The 20,146-nt window shown below is 33.8% G+C and overlaps 1 protein-coding gene across 1 annotated transcript; it reads right to left on the bottom strand.

The window, feature by feature from the left end:
• Positions 1 to 164: 164 nt before the first annotated feature.
• LOC117315275 (probable polyketide synthase 16) lies at positions 165 to 18,366 on the bottom strand. Its single transcript, XM_033869422.1, has 5 exons — positions 18,158 to 18,366; positions 10,046 to 10,410; positions 6,670 to 6,851; positions 4,153 to 4,330; positions 165 to 1,970 (listed from the first exon to the last, which is right to left on the bottom strand). Exons 1-5 carry the CDS (start codon positions 18,364 to 18,366, stop codon positions 187 to 189), a joined length of 2,718 nt encoding a protein of 905 aa, XP_033725313.1. The 3' UTR covers positions 165 to 186.
• Positions 18,367 to 20,146: the final 1,780 nt, after the last annotated feature.

Here is a 20,146-nt window from a genome sequence, read left to right as displayed (position 1 = left end):
TTCTAACAAAGGAACTGGTTTGATAATTTCGTACTCTACATGCATGTTTTCAGCTGTTATAAACATCATGCTCGTACCAAGCTCAAATGCAATCTCAGTGTAAACAGCACCTGGTATGATGATGGCGTCATCGATTACGTAATCGTACACAAAGGGTGTGGAGTTTGGGCTAAAGTCGACCTTGAATTATCTTTTGGTCTCCTTTTGTGTCAACATAAGGTGTCGACCTAAAGAATCGTCAACCAGTCCATGTCTTTTGAGAAAGCGGAAGTCCGACTCCACCATCAAGTGCTTGCCATCGAACTGGTATATGGGCAAATCTAACAGGTTGGTTTTATTAACGATATTTTCCCAACGGGGATTTATACCTAATTCAAACAGGTCCCGAAGAGTTTTCTGAACTTGATCTGAACCCATGTTGAGCTTCAAAGACGGGATTGCGGTGACATCTTTGTCTTTAAATATGTCTCTCAAATGCGCTCTTAGAACGGGTGATGGTCCAATTTCTAAGAATACAGTGGACTTGTCATCTGCTGATTCCTGAAGTGCCTGATAGAACAAAACCGGTTCAGCAACATTTTGTCGCCAATAATCTGGAGTGCCGAAATCGCTTGCCATCATTCCCGTTACAGTGGAGAATATTGGTATATTTGATGCATTAGTTTCAATCCCTTCCAAACATTCTTTAATGCTTAGAGCCGCATTTTCCACCGTGTGGCTGTGATAAGCAAAATTTGTTTTTAATCCCTTGCATAGAGGCATTTTCACCATATAAGTATCATCTGCTGATACTATGATTTTCACTTCTTCGACTTTGATATCGTCACCAGATATCGTGCATGCGACAGGACTGCTATACACTGCTATGCTGACCTGACCAACTTTGCGACATATCTGTGTTATTTTTGTTGTGTCAATATTTGTGATCACCATCATTTTTCCATTAGGCGTTTCTGCCAGTAATTTGGATCTGTGGTAGATAACTTTAACTGCGTTACTTAAAGAAAGTACACCACTGCAGTAGGCAGCCGCCACTTCACCAACAGACTGACCAACGATCGCATCAGGACATATTCCCCAATGCTTCCAAAGATTTGACAATCCTACTTGACATGCAAAAATACCAATATGACTAATGAATGGGTCTTCCATGTCTGCACCATCACGTATTTTGTCCGCTATAGACCATCCAGTCAACGGCTTCAGATACGTATCAATACGTGTAAGGGTGTCAGCGAATATAGAGAAGTCACTGACAAGTTCCATTCCCATTTTGGTCCAGGCTGTCCCAACACCACAGAAAACATTCACTATCCTATAGCCCTTGCCTGGTGTAATGTTGTTGATTGCTGTCGTTTCTATCGCATAATTGTAACTTTTTATGAGGTCAGCAATACTGCTTTCCATGAACATTCTTCGGTATCGAAGATGATCTCGCTTACACGAAGCAGTGTATGATAATTCTTTTAAATTACATGGTTCCTCTTTCAATCTTTTTACCAAATGTTTCATTGTATTCACTAGGCTGATTTGAGATTTAGCAGAGAAAGGTATATAGGTAAGCTTGCCATCACGGTCTGTCTGTGTCTTAGGATCAATCGGCAGCTTAACCCATTGCTTTACAAATGCGTGGCTGTTTGTGCCACCAAATCCAAAACAGTTGATGCAGGCAGCTCTGGAACCATCATGTAGAGCAGGCCATGATTGAACTGACTCTGGCACGTCGAGAACATAATTTTCGAAGTTTATCTTAGGGTTTCTCGGAAGCGAATGAAGTGATGGCACAATTTTCCCATTCTTCATCATCAACAGAGTCTTTATAAGACTTGCAGCCCCAGCTCCGGATTCGAGATGCCCAATGTTGGTTTTAACTGATCCAATAAATCGCTTTCCATGTTGTGTCGGATAATCTTTGAAGAAACGACCGAGAGTGTTGACTTCAATGGGATCACCAATGGGTGTACCAGTTCCTTAAATGAAAGCACTAAACATAGTTATATGCTCATCACTGTTGTGTTACATGTACTATGGGCAGAATACTAGATTGTTCATTACATGACAAGTTTTCTTGCACAGTCTTTAAACCACATTCCATATTTAACAAACGATTAAAACTTTGATGGTGTTATTTTTTTAGTTATTTCGAAACATTCTATTTAATCATTTTCAGAGTGGAAACTTTCAGTAGGAATGACAGTGATAAAACCATTGTTAAAACTGTTCTTAGTGTTCAACATAACTTGCCGGACAATTTTTAGTTAGGTACAATTGTTTGGATGTTTGCAAGGACCCCAGTTCACAGCTTTCGTAGATTTACGTATAGTAATAGACAATTCATGTGCACATTAAGACTCCGCACACCACTAGTTTCTGAATTATTGTTGAGCAGCTTATATTTTAATGTGTAATCGAGTACCCAGTAATTCACTGAATGAAATAAGAAAAAAACATCTCGAGCACTTGCCAGAACCATTAAAGATCACTGGATTGCTAAACAGTTGACTGCTGTCTAATACTCTCAAAGGGAGGTGTAAACATATTTTAAATTTCTTATTTTTGAAAGTATTTTGGCCCAAAAGTGCAGTATTCTAGACTCAAAAATTGACAATGATTAAATTTCACATCTAAATAGGTGTTTATTTTTTTTGGCCTGCTGTCGGGTGCAGAGTTATTTCCAACTTTATCTTTGATTAATAATAAGTCATATTTGGTTTCAGTTTTAAAAGAATCGTTCAAATTTACAATATAAACTTTCGTATTAAAGTAATCAAGAAAAATCATTGTGAACAAAACAGGACCTTGACAACAGAATGACAAATAATTCTCATATTAACAAAAGACTATGTGAAATACAACGGTAAAATGCAACCGTAAAATTGTCGCTATAAATGTTTGGTATTGAAATAGTCCTGACAGTATTTTGATGGTTGATTGCAAAGTTGGGTGGAATTAAGAAAACACTTGCACCTTAGCTTTCCATTGCTTTATCAATGAGCTAAGGTTTGACAACCACAATATTTTCTTTATGCCAGTAAAACACTGAATGCGTACAGGTCTCTTCTACACCATCTATGTTCGCAACATTGCAAACTACCATGGGTCTTTTATTGGAAATACTGATATACATAAAATAAACTTAAAGGTAACATATATAGTCCTTGCATTGTTTGGCAAGTGCATAATGCATGTAAGGTGAAGCTACAGCTGGTTTATTGATGTAACCCGCGTGTCATCATGCACGTGTCCTATAATCAGTTAATCATTTGATTAGTGTTTAATCAAGTACAAATAACCCAATATGACATTACTATGATATCACAAACCAATTGTAATTTCAAAGAATGGAGGTAAAATTCTTCAAAACTGCATTTTTTATAAATCTTATATATCCATGTATGCACAGTATAAAAATTGAAAAAATCTAAGATGGGGCTATTGATGGCCCTTAATGCATGTACTCCTCTAGAGAAATAAACATTATAAAAGCTTTATTCTACCATGTTTGCTATGTAACGCTAGTTTTGATTGGTTTAAAACCATGTATTATTTTCCAATAACCCACGCTCGTGCCAATAATACACGGTCGTGAGTCACCGCTGTTACAATTTTAAATATCTAATATTCACCCGTTTCATAAAAGGTTACTATAGCCGAGTGGGCTAATGGGTTAGTCTTTCAATATATTTTTATCACGACGCGAGTTCGAATCCTACGGAGGATATTTTGCAATTTTAATTAATAACTCAGGCCTGCGGCCTTCGTTATTAATTTAATTGCAAAATATCCTCGTCCTCGTTGTATATCCTGCAACAATACACGCATCGTCGTTAATTATTTCTTAAACATATATACATCATGTATATATTAGTTAGCCAACTGTGTTGTCCCGGTCACTGGATGTCATGGTGTCGGTATGCGGGGGCCACATGTTGCTGTGATCGCTACAATAAGTACTTGATATTTTTGTCGATTATAAGTTTTAACTTTATATATGTTTATAACGTGGACGACACCTTTAAAGTATCAGCTGTTTATATGACTTTCTGTCATGTATCAAGTGAATGACATTTACCATTTACATTGATATCAGCAATGTAATATTCCTATGTAGCAAATAAATATATGACGAAAATATATTCATTGCATACATACCATGGGCCTCTATGTATTGGACATGGCTTGGATCGATGTTGTAGAAGTGGTGATATATGTTATGAAGTAGCTGTCCCTGTTGGACTTCTGAGGGAGCAGTGATTGGCTTTGCAGTGTTACCATCTTGGTTGCAGCCCGTACGGATGGTCGCCCATATATTTCTGTTATTCTCTAAGGCCTGTTGATTATAACAACGCGGATTATTTGGAATACATAGCATTGCTGTTCAATATCAATACATTCAATTAATCATATTTTCTTGCTATTGGCGTATATTTGTTTTGCAACAAAACGAAAATGATCATATGTTATATACAACTTAATATTGATATGCATCAAATGACTCTGCAAACCGCGCGCGCTTTAGTAATACAGTATAAACAAAACAACAAGCACAGTGGCAGATCTGTATTCATTCCACCAGAATGCTCGTCATTGATTCTTCGACCAAGGTCCTTAGAAACTCAAAACGAGGGCACGTAAATTTACAACAACGTTGCATTTTGATCAGAGTTAAACGCTGCAAGTTGATTGTCACAAGGATGCCTATGTCGTTTTTTCCTGACTTTTTTTCCCTACGTTGTCAAAAAAAAATGACGTCAATACAACAGGACACTTGTCATACATATCTTCTTGTGCAATGTTATGTACAGTATGTTTTTAAGTATTTTAATGATGTCATATTTCTCGTGAGTTTATGTGCTTTGCATTACTTCGACCGTGTCGAATACAGCTGATGTTGCAGTCTATACCACGACCTCATTAGCCCATTGTGTCAATGTATCTGAAAAAATAATAGTTTAAAGAAACAACTATTGATACATCATACATATATGTTCTGCGATAGATCATAATATAATCTGTTTAAGCAAAGACAAGTTAAATAAATCTCAATATAAAAAAAATTCATTAATCATGTAATTTGTTCTAATAATTAACAAACACACCGAAAACATTTAATAAAAGTAAAATGCAAATCTTGTAAAATTATCTTGGATTATTTATCTGTTTATCGAAGCATGATTTTTTATGTTGTGTTAAAAACAGTACGGCAAGTAAGTAATATATCGACTATAAAACATGTTACCAGAGGTCAAAAATATTCCGCAAATATATAACAAAAATTATCTAAAAATAAGGTAAAACAATTCTTATGCAACTTAAAAAAGTACGTATTAAATACATATTTCAAAATGCGAATTTTAGTGATGGCCACCGAAGTAAACATACATTTTTATTGTAATCTTGAGACTTTAATGATATAAATTTATTTGAATATAATTAAATTTGATCAGAGAAAAAAAGGTGTTCATATAATTTAAGCAGACCATCATGCGCTTTTGTACAATTAGTGTGATTTATAATTGATAAGAATAATCTCGAGTCAAATCAAATATTTTTGTCGAAAAATATAACAATTATAGGCAAAGCATGCATACAACCTTAAGACCACATTGTTACATCGTCACAGGTTAACGTCAAATAGACGTTTGAGATACAAATGGTCTCACAACGTTGCATTAAAGCCGCTGGACGTTGCTACAAAGATATAGCATTTTCGAGATGTTGCCCAAACGTTCTGTTCCCACTGGGAAAAAAACCTTGATGTATTTAACATGCTGGGTATCCTATTGTGCCCGTGATGCTGTTTGACCAATTATGCCTCTATTTTCACGATGGAATTTTAAATTCAGATACATTTTGATAGACAACTCAAGAACTCTCAATCAGACATAACATCGAAATTGAAAATGTAACCATCATATATATCATAGATAGCGAACTGATGTCCCCACTACCGAACTGCCGGGCGTTAGCTAGAGTAGCAAATTCGACAGATACAAACGTTAGTACGTCTCAGCCAGGGAACAGTAATCACAGGAACGATATGATTGATTACATCAACGCCTGTACGTCAAATAGGCAAATCTTGCAATTCCACAAAATTTAATGTTTTACAATGTAAAATGCATTTTCAAAAGATTGATTTCAAAATATACCTCTGTATAGACCAATTCTACCACGGTACAAGGCAGAGCTAATTACAGGGCGATATTTGAAAATTCCATGAAACGATTTCCAATGTGGTATGTTTGCAGAATGTAGAAATATCAAGTAGAAATAGAAATAGAAATGTTAAGGCATATTAACATACATGCATTATATACTTTACCCGAACGATTAGTAGTAGTAATAATGATAATAATATACATGGGTTAGCGTATGTTAATTATTGATGTAAATGTTATGCGAAAGGGCGAAGTTAACATATGTGTATATATGGGTGTGTGAATGGGAGAGAAGTTTGGGAGGAAGTATGGCGAATGATAGCCCTTTTACACGAGGACATTGATGTATATGTTTGCGGCTTATAAAAATAAAATTTATTCGAACCTTAAAAAAAATAAATATCAAATAGAAATCAAACATACCAATCTACATTGAAACAACATCTCAATAAAGGCATACCACAATATGTTACAGTATTAGTAACTACTCTGGTAACAATCCACTTACATCACTTAGTCTCTCTAGTATGACAATGCCGCATCCTTCACCTCGGGCGTATCCATCGGCTTTGGCTGAGAAAGCTTGACACTGGCCGGTAGGTGAACCCATCCGGGCCTTCGTCAGGGTGATGAACATATCTGGATACAGAATACTGTTAACGCCGCCACATATCGCCATGGAAGACTCACCTTGGAAGACGTAAATGTTTTAACATTATATCATTGATGTATCTTACAATGTATTCAGATTTTATATATTATATCATTGATGTATGTTACAGTGTATTCAGATTTTATATATTATATCATTGATGTATGTTACAGTGTATTCAGATTTTATATATTATATCATTGATGTATGTTAAAGTGTTTTCAGATTTTATAAATTATATCATTGATGTATGTTACAGTGTATTTAGATTTTATAAATTATATTATTGATGTATGTTACAGTATATTCAGATTTTATATATCATATCATAGGTGTATGTTAAAGTGTTTTCAGATTTTATATATTATATCATTAATGCATGTTACAGTGTATTCAGATTTTATATATTATATCATTGATGTATAATGTATGTTACAGTGTATTCAGATTTTATAAATTATATCATTGATGTATGTTATAGTGTATTCAGATTTTATATATTATATCAATGATGTATGTTACAGTTTAAGATTCTATATATTATATCATTGATGTATAATGTATGTTACAGTGTATTCAGATTTTATATATTATATCAATGATGTATGTTACAGTGTAATCAGATTGTATAAATTATATCAATGATGTATGTTACAGTGTAATCAGATTGTATAAATTATATCAATGATTGATGGATGTTACAGTGTAATCAGATTGTATATATTATATCAATGATGTATGTTACAGTGTAATCAGATTGTATATATTATATCAATGATTGATGGATGTTACAGTGTAATCAGATTGTATAAATTATATCAATGATTGAGTATGTTACAGTGTGATCAGATTGTATATATTATATCAATGATTGATGTATGTTACAGTGTAATCAGATTGTATATATTATATCATTGATGTATAATGTATGTTACAGTGTAATCAGATTGTATAAATTATATCAATGATTGACGTATGTTACAGTGTAATCAGATTGTATATATTATATCATTGATGTATAATGTATGTTACAGTGTAATCAGATTGTATAAATTATATCAATGATTGATGTATGTTACAGTGTAATCAGATTGTATATATTATATCATTGATGTATAATGTATGTTACAGTGTAATCAGATTGTATAAATTATATCAATGATTGAGTATGTTACAGTGTGATCAGATTGTATATATTATATCAATGATTGATGTATGTTACAGTGTAATCTGATTGTATATATTATATCAATGATTGAGTATGTTACAGTGTAATCAGATTGTATATATTATATCAATGATTGATGTATGTTACAGTGTATTTAGATTTTATATATTATATCAATGATGGATGTTACAGTGTGATCAGATTGTATATATTATATCAATGATTGATGTATGTTACAGTGTAATCAGATTGTATATATTATATCATTGATGTATAATGTATGTTACAGTGTAATCAGATTGTATAAATTATATCAATGATTGATGTATGTTACAGTGTAATCAGATTGTATATATTATATCAATGATTGATGTATGTTACAGTGTAATCTGATTGTATATATTATATCAATGATTGAGTATGTTACAGTGTAATCAGATTGTATATATTATATCAATGATTGATGTATGTTACAGTGTATTTAGATTTTATATATTATATCAATGATGGATGTTACAGTGTAATCAGATTGTATATATTATATCAATGATTGATGTATGTTACAGTGTATTTAGATTTTATATATTATTTCATTGATGTATGTTACAGTGTATTTAGATTTTATATATTATATCATTGATGTATGTTACAGTGTATTTAGATTTTATATATTATATCATTGATGTACAATGTATGTTACAGTGTATTTAGATTTTATATATTATATCATTGATGTACAATGTAGTTACAGTGTATTTAGATTTTATATATTATATCATTGATGTACAATGTATGTTACAGTGTATTTAGATTTTATATATTGTATCATTGATGTACAATGTATGTTACAGTGTATTCAGATTATATAATTACTGTTGATAAAAAGTATCCTTTCGACTTTTACCTTTTACTGTTAACATCGAGAGTTTATTCTTCTTTGCGTATTACACATACGAAATGATAAGATGCATCACGAAAACTATTCTTTTCGTGTCCATTAATCATTATCCAAATGTGAAATTATGAATGATTGCATTTCTGATCTACAACATATCTGGTAACTTTGATAAGCATTCTTCTCCGGAATCTTTGATGACGCCATTACTTATTGTAGCTATAAGTCTCGCCCACAAAAAAAAAGTATTGATTAAATGTTTATGTGTAAACTAATATGAAATTAACTAGAAGGGTGATATAGTAACCATTTAGTCCTAGGTAGTATTGCAGTAGCTTATATCATTTCAGACAAGAATTACACGTAACGATATGTCGCGCGCGGCATCCGTATCAAGATTAGGCTCAAATGAACATTGTTATTATATGTATCTTTCAAATAATTTTAACATTTTCTAAACTTACATGACACTATACACAAAATTTGAAAATAAATTCACGAATCAACTTATGTTTTAGAAAAACAAAATAGCTTTGAGAAAAGAATAACGTTGTTCGGTTTTACAACTTCCAGAAATGCAAGCTGTTAAATTAATTCAAAACTCTAAAATGTATCTTAGGATGGCTGTGGATACATAAATCAAATTTCAGGTTTCATTTTGATTGTTTCTCTGTGCTTTGTTTAATGTCTTTTATGAAGGGATAATGCAAAACTGCTACTGATATGATAGTGTTATCTAACTGCCAACGACATCCAGCAGGAAACCCCACCTGGTCACATTATCACGAACACACTAGTCGCTCCACTCCTATGATTTTTTAGCAGCGGCAGTAGAAAAATACCATTTATAGACGTTGGCATGTCTCAGCCAAGGGATACTTGTGACATAAGCAGTGATAATACAATAGTTATCGACTTTATAACTCGTTATATATACCCATGATATATGGTCTGATGTTTGTAATTTAGGCTAGTATATTAAAATGCTTGCCATGGTATTTGTAGTCATTTCCAAAGAAAGCAACCACACAATACATTAAATACAATCTATTGAGCAATATTGTTATACCATATGACCTCGTTTTGTTGAGTACCTGGGACAATTAAGACTCAAAATTCCGTTTTTTATCATCATACAACCACACCACCTATACAAACGGATGCCTTACCGATTATTAGAGACTGTGTTGCCAGATTGATAGCCACCAGTGATGAGGAACAGGCGGTGTCTATGGTAAGGGAAGGGCCCTGTAAGTTGTAGTTGTACGACACTCGGGCTGTGATGATGCTGGCCGCATCTCCTGTCACGGTGTAATTGGTCATGAGTGAATAGTCCCCGTCCTTGGACGATTTTGCGTCACTGTTCATGGCGCCTATATACACACTCGTGGGCGAGCCATCCAACTCTGCTCTTGTGATCCCGCCATCTTCCAATGCCATATGAACACATTCGAGGACGTATCGTTGCTGGGGGTCCATTTCAGCCGCTTCTTTTTTGGTAATTCCAAAGAAGTCGTTATCCCAAACATCATGTCTGCAAAAGGTAAACCATTAACCATGCTCCATATTTTGACAATAATGATACAGTGTATAAAAAGACCAAACATAGATTGAACATTTTACAATCAAAAACCAAATTAATTAGCAATATATAACAAATACAATGAAAGCAATAGTCCGGATTTGATGACATGGATTAGATAGAAGTAAGTTTATAAACAACCGCAGTCGATGACACGTGTTGTGGATAGGCTCACGTTGTATACACTAATACACGTGTTTACTTTGGGGTAGTCTGCATCCGGCAGTTAGGGCGTAAGAATTGTACCTGCTGCCCCCATTGCATGATCGTAAGAGGCGACTAAACTTTGGATCTTATCTTTTCTCTTCTTTCTTAACAACTTTCTTCTTCCTCATGTCTCTCTTGACAATGCCTTACTTTTGGCCTTTAGTTGAGCGTTCGCCGCTGTGAGGAAGGCTTTGGGTTCTGTCCCCTAGCCGAGACATGTCAGAGTCTTTAAAAATGGTAGTTGCTACTCCTGCTTAGCGCTCAGCATATTTGGAGTGGGACGACTGGTTCGCCCGTTGTCAGTATAATGTGACCGGGTCGGGTGTGCTGCTGGGTGTCTTCGGCAGTATGCTTCAGTGAGGTAGCACTATAAATCGGCAAAAGTTCCGGCCTATCACAAGGAGACTTAACACGAACATACCGCAGCCTCCCAAAACACACATACGCACTCGCGACACGCACGCATGTCGCACGCACAGGAGGTCGTCCTTAAATGACCTTAGCTGTTAATAGGACGTTAAACAAAATAAACCAAACCAAACCAACCCATCCGGCAAGGAGTACTTGATTTGGAGTAAGCTCCCCTAACAAGGCTGCGCAACACCATTTTATACATGTACGAATATATGTATAGGAATGAATGAATTATGGCGAATGATAGCCCTCATGTGTGAGGACATTTTTTGTATCTGTTGGTGTCTTTGAAAATAAAAAAAAAATAAACCTTCAAAAAAAGAAGTTTATAAACAGTCGCGGAGAGGTAAAACCAATAGCGTAGGTCGGACGAAGAAGTATTGGAGTATATTGAAACGACGTTTAACTTCATACGCCAGTTCAGTATAATGAAATGATCTTACTTAGAACTATTGGGACTTCATATCCGTTGGACGTTGGACGGGACTCAAATATAATCAAGCGACAAAAAGACAAGAAATTCTTCCTGCTTCCTACACACAGTAACATGGAAGGTTGGGAGATAACAAGAGGTTACTTGTCAGTGTGTTTCGGATGATTGAAAAAACAGTCATTAACTGATACATGCCGAAAACTTACGACACTATAATTTGGAACTGGGAATCACGCAAAACATATATTTCAAATCGTCTTATTATGGTTCTCATTATTCCCAAAATCCAAGATTGCCAATTGATGCCAGTTTCGTTTCTTTATCAGACTCATACTACCGATAAGAAACTGTAACTGTGAAAATGCAAGATTTTATTATGTTGGTTCGACTCGAAATAATATTGGCACAACTAGAGGATCATGGTAGACCTCAAATGGAGCTTGAGAGAAGCATCTTTACAATTATTCATTAAGAAAAGCGCTTACAAATTCCGAAAGTTCAATGAAAGAGAACTGGCAGTTGGCCATTTCGTTTGACTCATCGTACTCAAAATGAATGGCGAAAACTAGGGATGGAAGAGACATTCAGGGAATTGAAATTTGAGGAAAAGATCTTTCAATGTTTTCAACAGATAGCAAAAAGAATGATTATTTACGGTTACGGTTAGACCTTGAGCGATTTATGTTGGACAATATTAAACGGTATGCATTCAATTTATATAGAGAAAATTCGGTACACAGAAATATACAACCAGCTGGATATTCAATAATAGTGTTATGTACTGTATATCTTGTTATTGTCTTGAAGGAGAACAGCTCTAGTTTGTTTTACTCCACTGGTCTTCTTGCGCGTTTTTCAGACTTGTTTCGATCATACACACATTCTTTGAAACATTACACTGAAATGCCAAACTAGTATCGATAATTAAACATTGTGATTATAATATGACTGATTACCGAGCATTGTATTGTTTCCATTAACAATTAGATGTAATTTTACCTGTTTCTTGTTTATTTGATCTTGATTGAAAACTTTAAAAAATGATTGATTGGAAATGCGAACTCTAAAAGGTAGAATACTGTCGTTAATATGCAAACAATTAATAGCTTAATATGCATAAAAAAACGTCTAGCGAGTCTACGTGATCAGATAAAATTTTCTTATTTACCGTTAAATCCAAAACTTGTGGTGCAAAATAACTGAGAGTATTTGAATTAATTAGTATATGTTTTACGTAAGGTACCAGTCGTGAAATAACTCGTATAGGGACCACAGAACCAAATCAAAAATAAATTAGATATTTAGGTGAGAGAAGTTCCCGAAGTTTTATGTGTGGGCTGGGCAATACATGTAGATGTAAAATATATAGAAAAAAAAGTTGTTTTTTCTATCATTTTTTTGTCAGGGGGAGTTAACTAAGTGTGTATTTTATTGTAAATTTTGATGATTTTTTTGGTGAATTACAAACCTAAGGTAAATTGGGTTTTTTTAATGTTAATAGAGACGTACTGAATGATTTATGAACTTAGTCAAGTAATTGGTTAAAGTGAAAAATTAAGGTGTTCATCTGTTCCCAGTGTTCACCTAATTTTTATCCATATTGCAGTTTTTAAGAAAAATTTTGCACAAGTTATTTTCAATTTATCTCAGTTCTGGTTTGCCCAATGACTCTAGTTTAGAGTCGGTAACCACATCTTTTGATGCCGTGGCCATATAATCGCGAAACCTTTTCAAAAAATAAAATGTCAATTGAATTTGAATTTGGTGTTTGTATTGTGTCTTTGATAATAAAATTTAATGCTAGAAATCAAATTGATTTATCTAAGCACAGTTTATGATATAACTATACAAAAAAAAATCAATTGTGATCATTGACCTATAAATTCAGTCATATTGTTACTGTTTGTTGGGAATTTATTTTTACAGTGGAAGCCTAGATAGTTTGTGTTGTGCAAGTAAGCATACACGTAGGAATATGACGTGATGTCAAACAATGTCTGACAAACATTGATATAGATTTCTTGTTATCTTGACACTTTGACAGCCAGCTTATTTTTAGCTCACCTGAGCCAAAGGCTCATGTGAGCTTTTGCTATGGGGTATCGTCCGGCGTCTGTCGTGCGTCGTCCGGCGTGCGTCGTGCGGCGTGCGTCGTCCGTTAACTTTTTTAACCGAGAGTGTTGAAATTCGCATTAAATGATTAGTTAGAAGGTCCTGACTAGATATTTGTATTTATTAAGTGAAAATAAAATTCAAGATGGCTGCCATGATAGCCATCTTTGAAATTATGTTTTTCCTTATAACTCCAATATTATTTGCTTCGTAGTAAGAAGGCTTTCTAGGAATGTTCTAGTGACATTTCTGAATAAGAGGTGTTGTTTCAAAAATTCATTGAATTTACAAGATGGCCACCACAGCAATTATCGTCTGATGAGCTATGGAAAAGTACTTTATTTTTTGTTTGTGAACATGATATCTAATGACTGGAACATCGTTTAGAGTTGATTTTCAATAACAAGGTTCAGATAGTAATGATAAAGAGACGAGTTTAATTTGGAGTACGTATAATGAGTGGTTGATTTTTAATTAATTTAATTGTATGGTTTGTACCTGTCTGTATACACTGTATATATCTTCAGTGTGAACATTGCAGCTAGGGGTCCCAAATGGGGGGTTCTGTAGAACATTTCTTTGTTTAAGATAACTAGGCTTTTGGATTTTCTACTATCTGATACCAATTAATTTTGATGAGAAAACCTGTTAGCTTAATCTCTGCATGAAACCATAGTATAGCTGGTTTAAGGTCACACAGGAAAACAATAAAATTAATTAGATAAAGGGCAGCAGAGGTCTGGGAATGGAGCCATATCTCCAGAGCTGCCCAGTTACCCAGTGTCTAGCTTTAATGTGTAAATATGGTAAATGTCAGAAAACTTTTGATAATTTAAATCAAATTTGGAGAGAGTCTAAAGGTTTCTAATTCAATAGTCATATACATATATATTATGTAGTGATACTGTGCAAGTGGAAGCATGTCACATTGATACTATTTATGTCTTTACATTGCTCTATGTTGTGACTAGTGCAAATGAAAAGTAGGAATGATGATAGGACAAAATCAACTGACATCTAGGATGATAATTGCATGCTGATAGCAAATATTGCAAAATTAGGTCACTGTGACCTACTTTTTCTATGATTACATTAGGGCAACAAAAATAGACATCAAGGATGAGAAAGGCATGTCGATGACAAATATTGCTAAATTAGGTCACTGTGACCTACTTTTTCAATAATTTCATTAGGGCAATAGAAATGGACATCTAGTATGAGAAAGGAATGCCGATAGCAAATATTGCAAAATTAGGTCACTGTGACCTACTTTTTCAGTAATTATTTTAGGGCAATAGAAATGGACATCTAGGATGAGAAAGCCATGCGAATAGCAAATATTGCAAAATAAGGTCACTGTGACCTACTTTTTCAGGAATTATGTTCGGGCAATATAAATGGACATCTAGGATGAGAAAGGTATGCCGATAGCAAATTTTGCGAAATTTGGTCACTGTGACCTACTTTTTCAGTAATTACGTTAGAGCATCAGAAATGGACATCTAGGATAAGAAAGGCATGCCGATAACAAATATTGCAAAATTAGGTCACTGTGACCTACTTTTTCAATAATTACATTAGGGCAATATAAATGGACATCTAGGATGAGAAAGGTAGGCCGATAGCAAATATTGCGAAATTTGGTCACTGTGACCTTCTTTTTCAGTAATTACGTTAGAGCATCAGAAATGGACATCTAGGATAAGAAAGGCATGCCGATAACAAATATTGCAAAATTAGTTCACTGTGACCTACTTTTTCAATAATTACATTAGGGCAATAGAAATGGACATCTAGGATGAGAAAGGCATGTCAATAACAAATATTGCAAAATTAGGTCACTGTGACCTACTTTTTCAGAAATTATGATAGGGCAATAGAAATGGACATCTAAGATAAGAAAGGAATACCGATAGCAAATATTGCAAAATTAGGTCATTGTGACCTACTTTTTCAGTTATTATATTAGGGCAATAGAAATGGACATCTAGGATGAGAAAGGCATGTCAATAACAAATATTGCAAAATTAGGTCACTGTGACCTACTTTTTCAGAAATTATGATAGGGCAATAGAAATGGACATCTAAGATAAGAAAGGAATACCGATAGCAAATATTGCAAAATTAGGTCATTGTGACCTACTTTTTCAGTTATTATATTAGGGCAATAGAAATGGACACTTAAGATGAGAGAGGTATGTCGATAACAAATATTGCTAAATTAGGTCACCGAGACCTACTTTTTCAATTATTACATTAGGGCAATAGAAATGGACATCTAGGATGAGAAAGCATGCCAATAGCAAATATTTCTAAATTAGGTCACCGATACCTACTTTTTCATTAATTATATTAGGGCAACAGAAATGGACATCTAGGATGAGAAAGGCATGCTGATAGCTAATATAGCAAAATTAGGTCACTGTGACCTTCTTTTTCAATAATTATATTATGGCAACAGAAATGGGCATCTAGGATAAATGCATGCCGATAACTGATATTGCAAAATAAGGTCACTGTTACCTACTTTTTCAATAATTATATTAGGCAATTATTTTGTCTAGATTGCCTCAATAAGTTGACAATATACTGTAATGTCATTACTTCTTCAACTTAATATGTATGTGTATATCGAAATATTGCAAACATGGCATTCGACATTTTGATGATGATGAAAATGATGAAAACAAAAACATGATGAATTTTCTTGAAGCTTCCTGTGGATGATCAGCACCGGACACAGATGGATTTCCATTGTGTTTGAAATAACTACTTCTTTCAAGATATCCACCATTTTTTGCCATCTCCAGAATCACATTCTCCAGAAATTTTAACCTTACATTCTTTGAGATAGACCCTTGGTAATATACTGCCCACCAGCTATGCGGCTATCAGCCTTTAGTTGGTTCGTAGGGGGATGTAAAAAAATGATATTGGGCTATAATCACAGCAGGTGAGCGTTTAGGCCTATAGGCCTCTTTTTATTGTATACCCTTGGTATACCATACTTTTTCTCATCTTTCTAAATATGTAATTTGTTTTATTGTCGGTCACCGAGAACAAAATACAACGTTTCCATATGGTTTCACCATGTAGGATCGATTTCCCCGTGCAATTCACAAAACGAGTGCGCGAAAAATAGTCCATAATTTGTTAGGTATGTGGGATCGGTTCTGACCCCAAATTCTACACCCTCGGGTAGAATATACCTATCCCACATACCTACAATGATGGACCCTATGCATCAGTACCTCGGATTATTGTTCCATTATGCTGGAAACTTTGGTGAAAAAGAAATAAGCGGACCAAATGAATACATTTCATTCAAAATTGTTACAATTTGTCAAAACAATTTATGCAATTAATTTGATTTGACATGTTAATGTAGATGACCATTCTAAATAATAACTTGTTTAGATCGACAAAAATGAAACATATACATGTAGTAAAACAAAAGCTAAATAGGCAGTTTATTCAAAAGTGGTTTGTTTATATAGAGAACGTTTTTCAAATCTAAGATTCGTTTTGAGAACTTCTTAGCTAGATTAAATAACAGTATCGTATCAATTCCGCTCGTCTGATTCCCCCTCTTCCTCTGGAAACTGACCGTTGGATAGGAATCCCTCGTGATGAAAGAAAATGTACACTATTAAAGGATGACGAAGTAGGAGATTGATATCACTATTTGTTTGAACGTAAAAAAGAATCTTTATGTTAGATTAGGGAAACAAATTGTACAACAATATATCATTGCACAAATCGGCATGTCAACAAAAAAGGATGTTTGCAACATGTAACCTACGATTATTAAAAAAGGATAGCATATTTCTTGTAAAAATACAAGTACTACTTGTTTACATTAAAATGACATCACTACATTGCACCCTGTCGATTCTGTCAAAGATAACTTTCGAATAATGTTCGAAAAGGTATCCTGCTTAATCAAAGTAGCTGAAGGTCAGTCTATATCCTTAGCGCTCCCCGATTTTAAGCTTGAAACTGAAGGTCACTGTTTCCACAACAAAGATGTTTGCGTGTAAAAGAAATAGTCAAATAAAAAGTGAAAGTGTATAATGTTACATGTATTAAACTTAAAATGTTTCGTAGAAAACGTGAGCAAATGAGAAAGTGATCTGCAAGGATTACACTATAGGTAATGACTACACTCATTATAAGTTATCGGATGCAATTACTGCAACAAATCCCTTGCACAAAATATTATGTAAAGAGTTTGTTTCACCTTCAAAGAAAAATCTCTTTTGGTTTAAGATTCTCACGTTATCAATTCCATGTTCGGGTTTATCTTGTAAATGTTTTAAACCATCAAAGATTAAAAAATAGAGATATGTCCGTCGTTATAATCTAGTGTATTGGCATAATTTGGCGTCGCCCAAAGTTGCATTACATTTTACGCAAATTTACATTGTTAGGAATGGACGTGTAAATATATTTAAAATATTAAAATTCAACATTGAAAGGAAAAAGTGAAATAAAACCGTTCAAATGCAAAAGAATGGTTACGGCCAGACTTACTGAGATAGAAGTCCTGCCCGGCGGATGTTAGTTTTCCCATAAGCGTCCGGGTCTGGATCATAGATAGCATCAATGTCCCATCTGTCCTTTGGTATCTCTTTTACATGATTCTCTCCGTTCACCAAAACGTTCCAAAATTCTCTGATGTTATTAGCGCCAGGAAAGCGACAGCCAATACCGACTATGGCTATTTGTTCCACCTCTTCCATCTATAACAGGACATATTATCTTGAGAATGGAAAAGGAGATTAACAGGTACCGAGGAGTGCGCGAGAGTTTAAAGCTGCGCATTGTGGGTGCAGTATTTATTCAAAACTGGTAATGTATTCAACCACGTGTCCTGCCTATTGCATATATCATGATGTTTGAGTTAGATGTGTCAGCCATCTTGGAAGAGCTAACTGCGATGATACAATATATCCAAAATGAACTTATCCAACAATTGTATTTCATCATAAATCTTTAATAACTCTATTGGTTTTATAAAGTTTTATAGCATCATTCTTTGTTCAACAAAACCAAAATCATAAGTAAATCCTGAATACCTACCCGATTTCAAAATATTTAAGTACACTTTTCCCCTTGTCAATAAAATTTCTGGAAATAACATGGACGTTATGTGTGTACATCCAAAAATAGTATTAAATTTCACATAACACTCCTGTTGCGTGAGCGGGTGTATTTCCTTATTGCCACCTCAATAACTTTGAAAGTTGACCAGACTTTTTCAATTTCTATGTTACCTGAATCAGTCTGTGCGTGTACAGGTAGCTAGACCACTGGAAAAGCATGCGTTTGCACGTGTTAACTCTCCCCAGGCAGTGTATGCAGCATTTTTACTGCAGTATAGTTATCTTATGCCCACTTGAGGAAATGTAGAGGGTATCTGCGGAAATGTTGAGGGGAAAAACATCGCCTCAATTAACTGGAGTGCTATATGACGTATCAAGACGATTCTAAGTTTCAAAACTCAGTTACAAGTTTTGGATATTAAAACATGAAGTTCGTTTTATTTTCAGACTTGGGAAAGCTGTACGTAAACATTCCAGGACTCGACCAAAAGGTAGGTTATAAATATTCATTTAGTAATATATTTAGTTTCATATTGTGTATGTCTATAATATTAATTCTTTACATTGTATATTTAGAATGTTTGTAATATATATGCGGTACCTTTCATATCTATCTGTGTAATTCAGATTTTATGTCTGGTCCATTCCAATGGTATATCATATATCGTCTTTATCTTGTATATGTTTGCATCTCTGTAATAGGGTATCCTTATTTTAATTTCGATTGTATTCCCCGGACGTAAAATTTTCATTTTGTTTTCAATAATATGATGTCTTCGTCATTTATACGTTGAATGTCTGTAACATAGATTTATGTACCTGTATAATGTGTATGTATGTAATATTGATTATGTACCTGTATAATTTGTATGTATGTAATATTGATTATGTATCTGTATAATTTGTATGTATGTAATATTGATTATGTATCTGTATAATTTGTATATATGTAATATTGATTATGTACCTGTATCTGTATAATTTGTATGTATGTAATATTGATTATGTATCTGTATAATTTGTATGTATGTAATATTGATTATGTACCTGTATCTGTATAATTTGTATGTATGTAATATTGATTATGTACCTGTATCTGTATAATTTGTATGTATGTAATATTGATTATGTATCTGTATAATTTGTATGTATGTAATATTGATTATGTATCTGTATAATTTGTATGTATGTAATATTGATTATGTACCTGTATCTGTATAATTTGTATGTATGTAATATTGATTATGTACCTGTATCTGTATAATTTGTATGTATGTAATATTGATTATGTACCTGTATAATTTGTATGTATGTAATATTGATTATGTACCTGTATCTGTATAATTTGTATGTATGTAATATTGATTATGTACCTGTATAATTTGTATGTATGTAATATTGATTATGTATCTGTATA

The sequence above is a fragment of the Pecten maximus genome, chromosome 17, assembly GCF_902652985.1.
Source record: "Pecten maximus chromosome 17, xPecMax1.1, whole genome shotgun sequence".
NCBI classification, from domain to species: Eukaryota; Metazoa; Mollusca; class Bivalvia; order Pectinida; family Pectinidae; genus Pecten; species Pecten maximus.
Note: the sequence above shows the minus strand (reverse complement) of the source record. Positions and strands in the feature narration are given on the sequence as shown.

Excerpts from the sequence above, each read along its gene's own strand:
- LOC117315275 (XM_033869422.1), bottom strand. The coding sequence starts at position 18,366 with ATGGAAGAGGTGGAACAAATAGCCATAGTCGGTATTGGCTGTCGCTTT. Across the intron at positions 10,411-18,157 it reads CGGGCAGGACTTCTATCTCA|ACATGATGTTTGGGATAACG; the intron begins GTAAGTCTGGCC and ends TACCTTTTGCAG. Across the intron at positions 1,971-4,152 it reads CCAATACATAGAGGCCCATG|GAACTGGTACACCCATTGGT; the intron begins GTATGTATGCAA and ends CTTTCATTTAAG.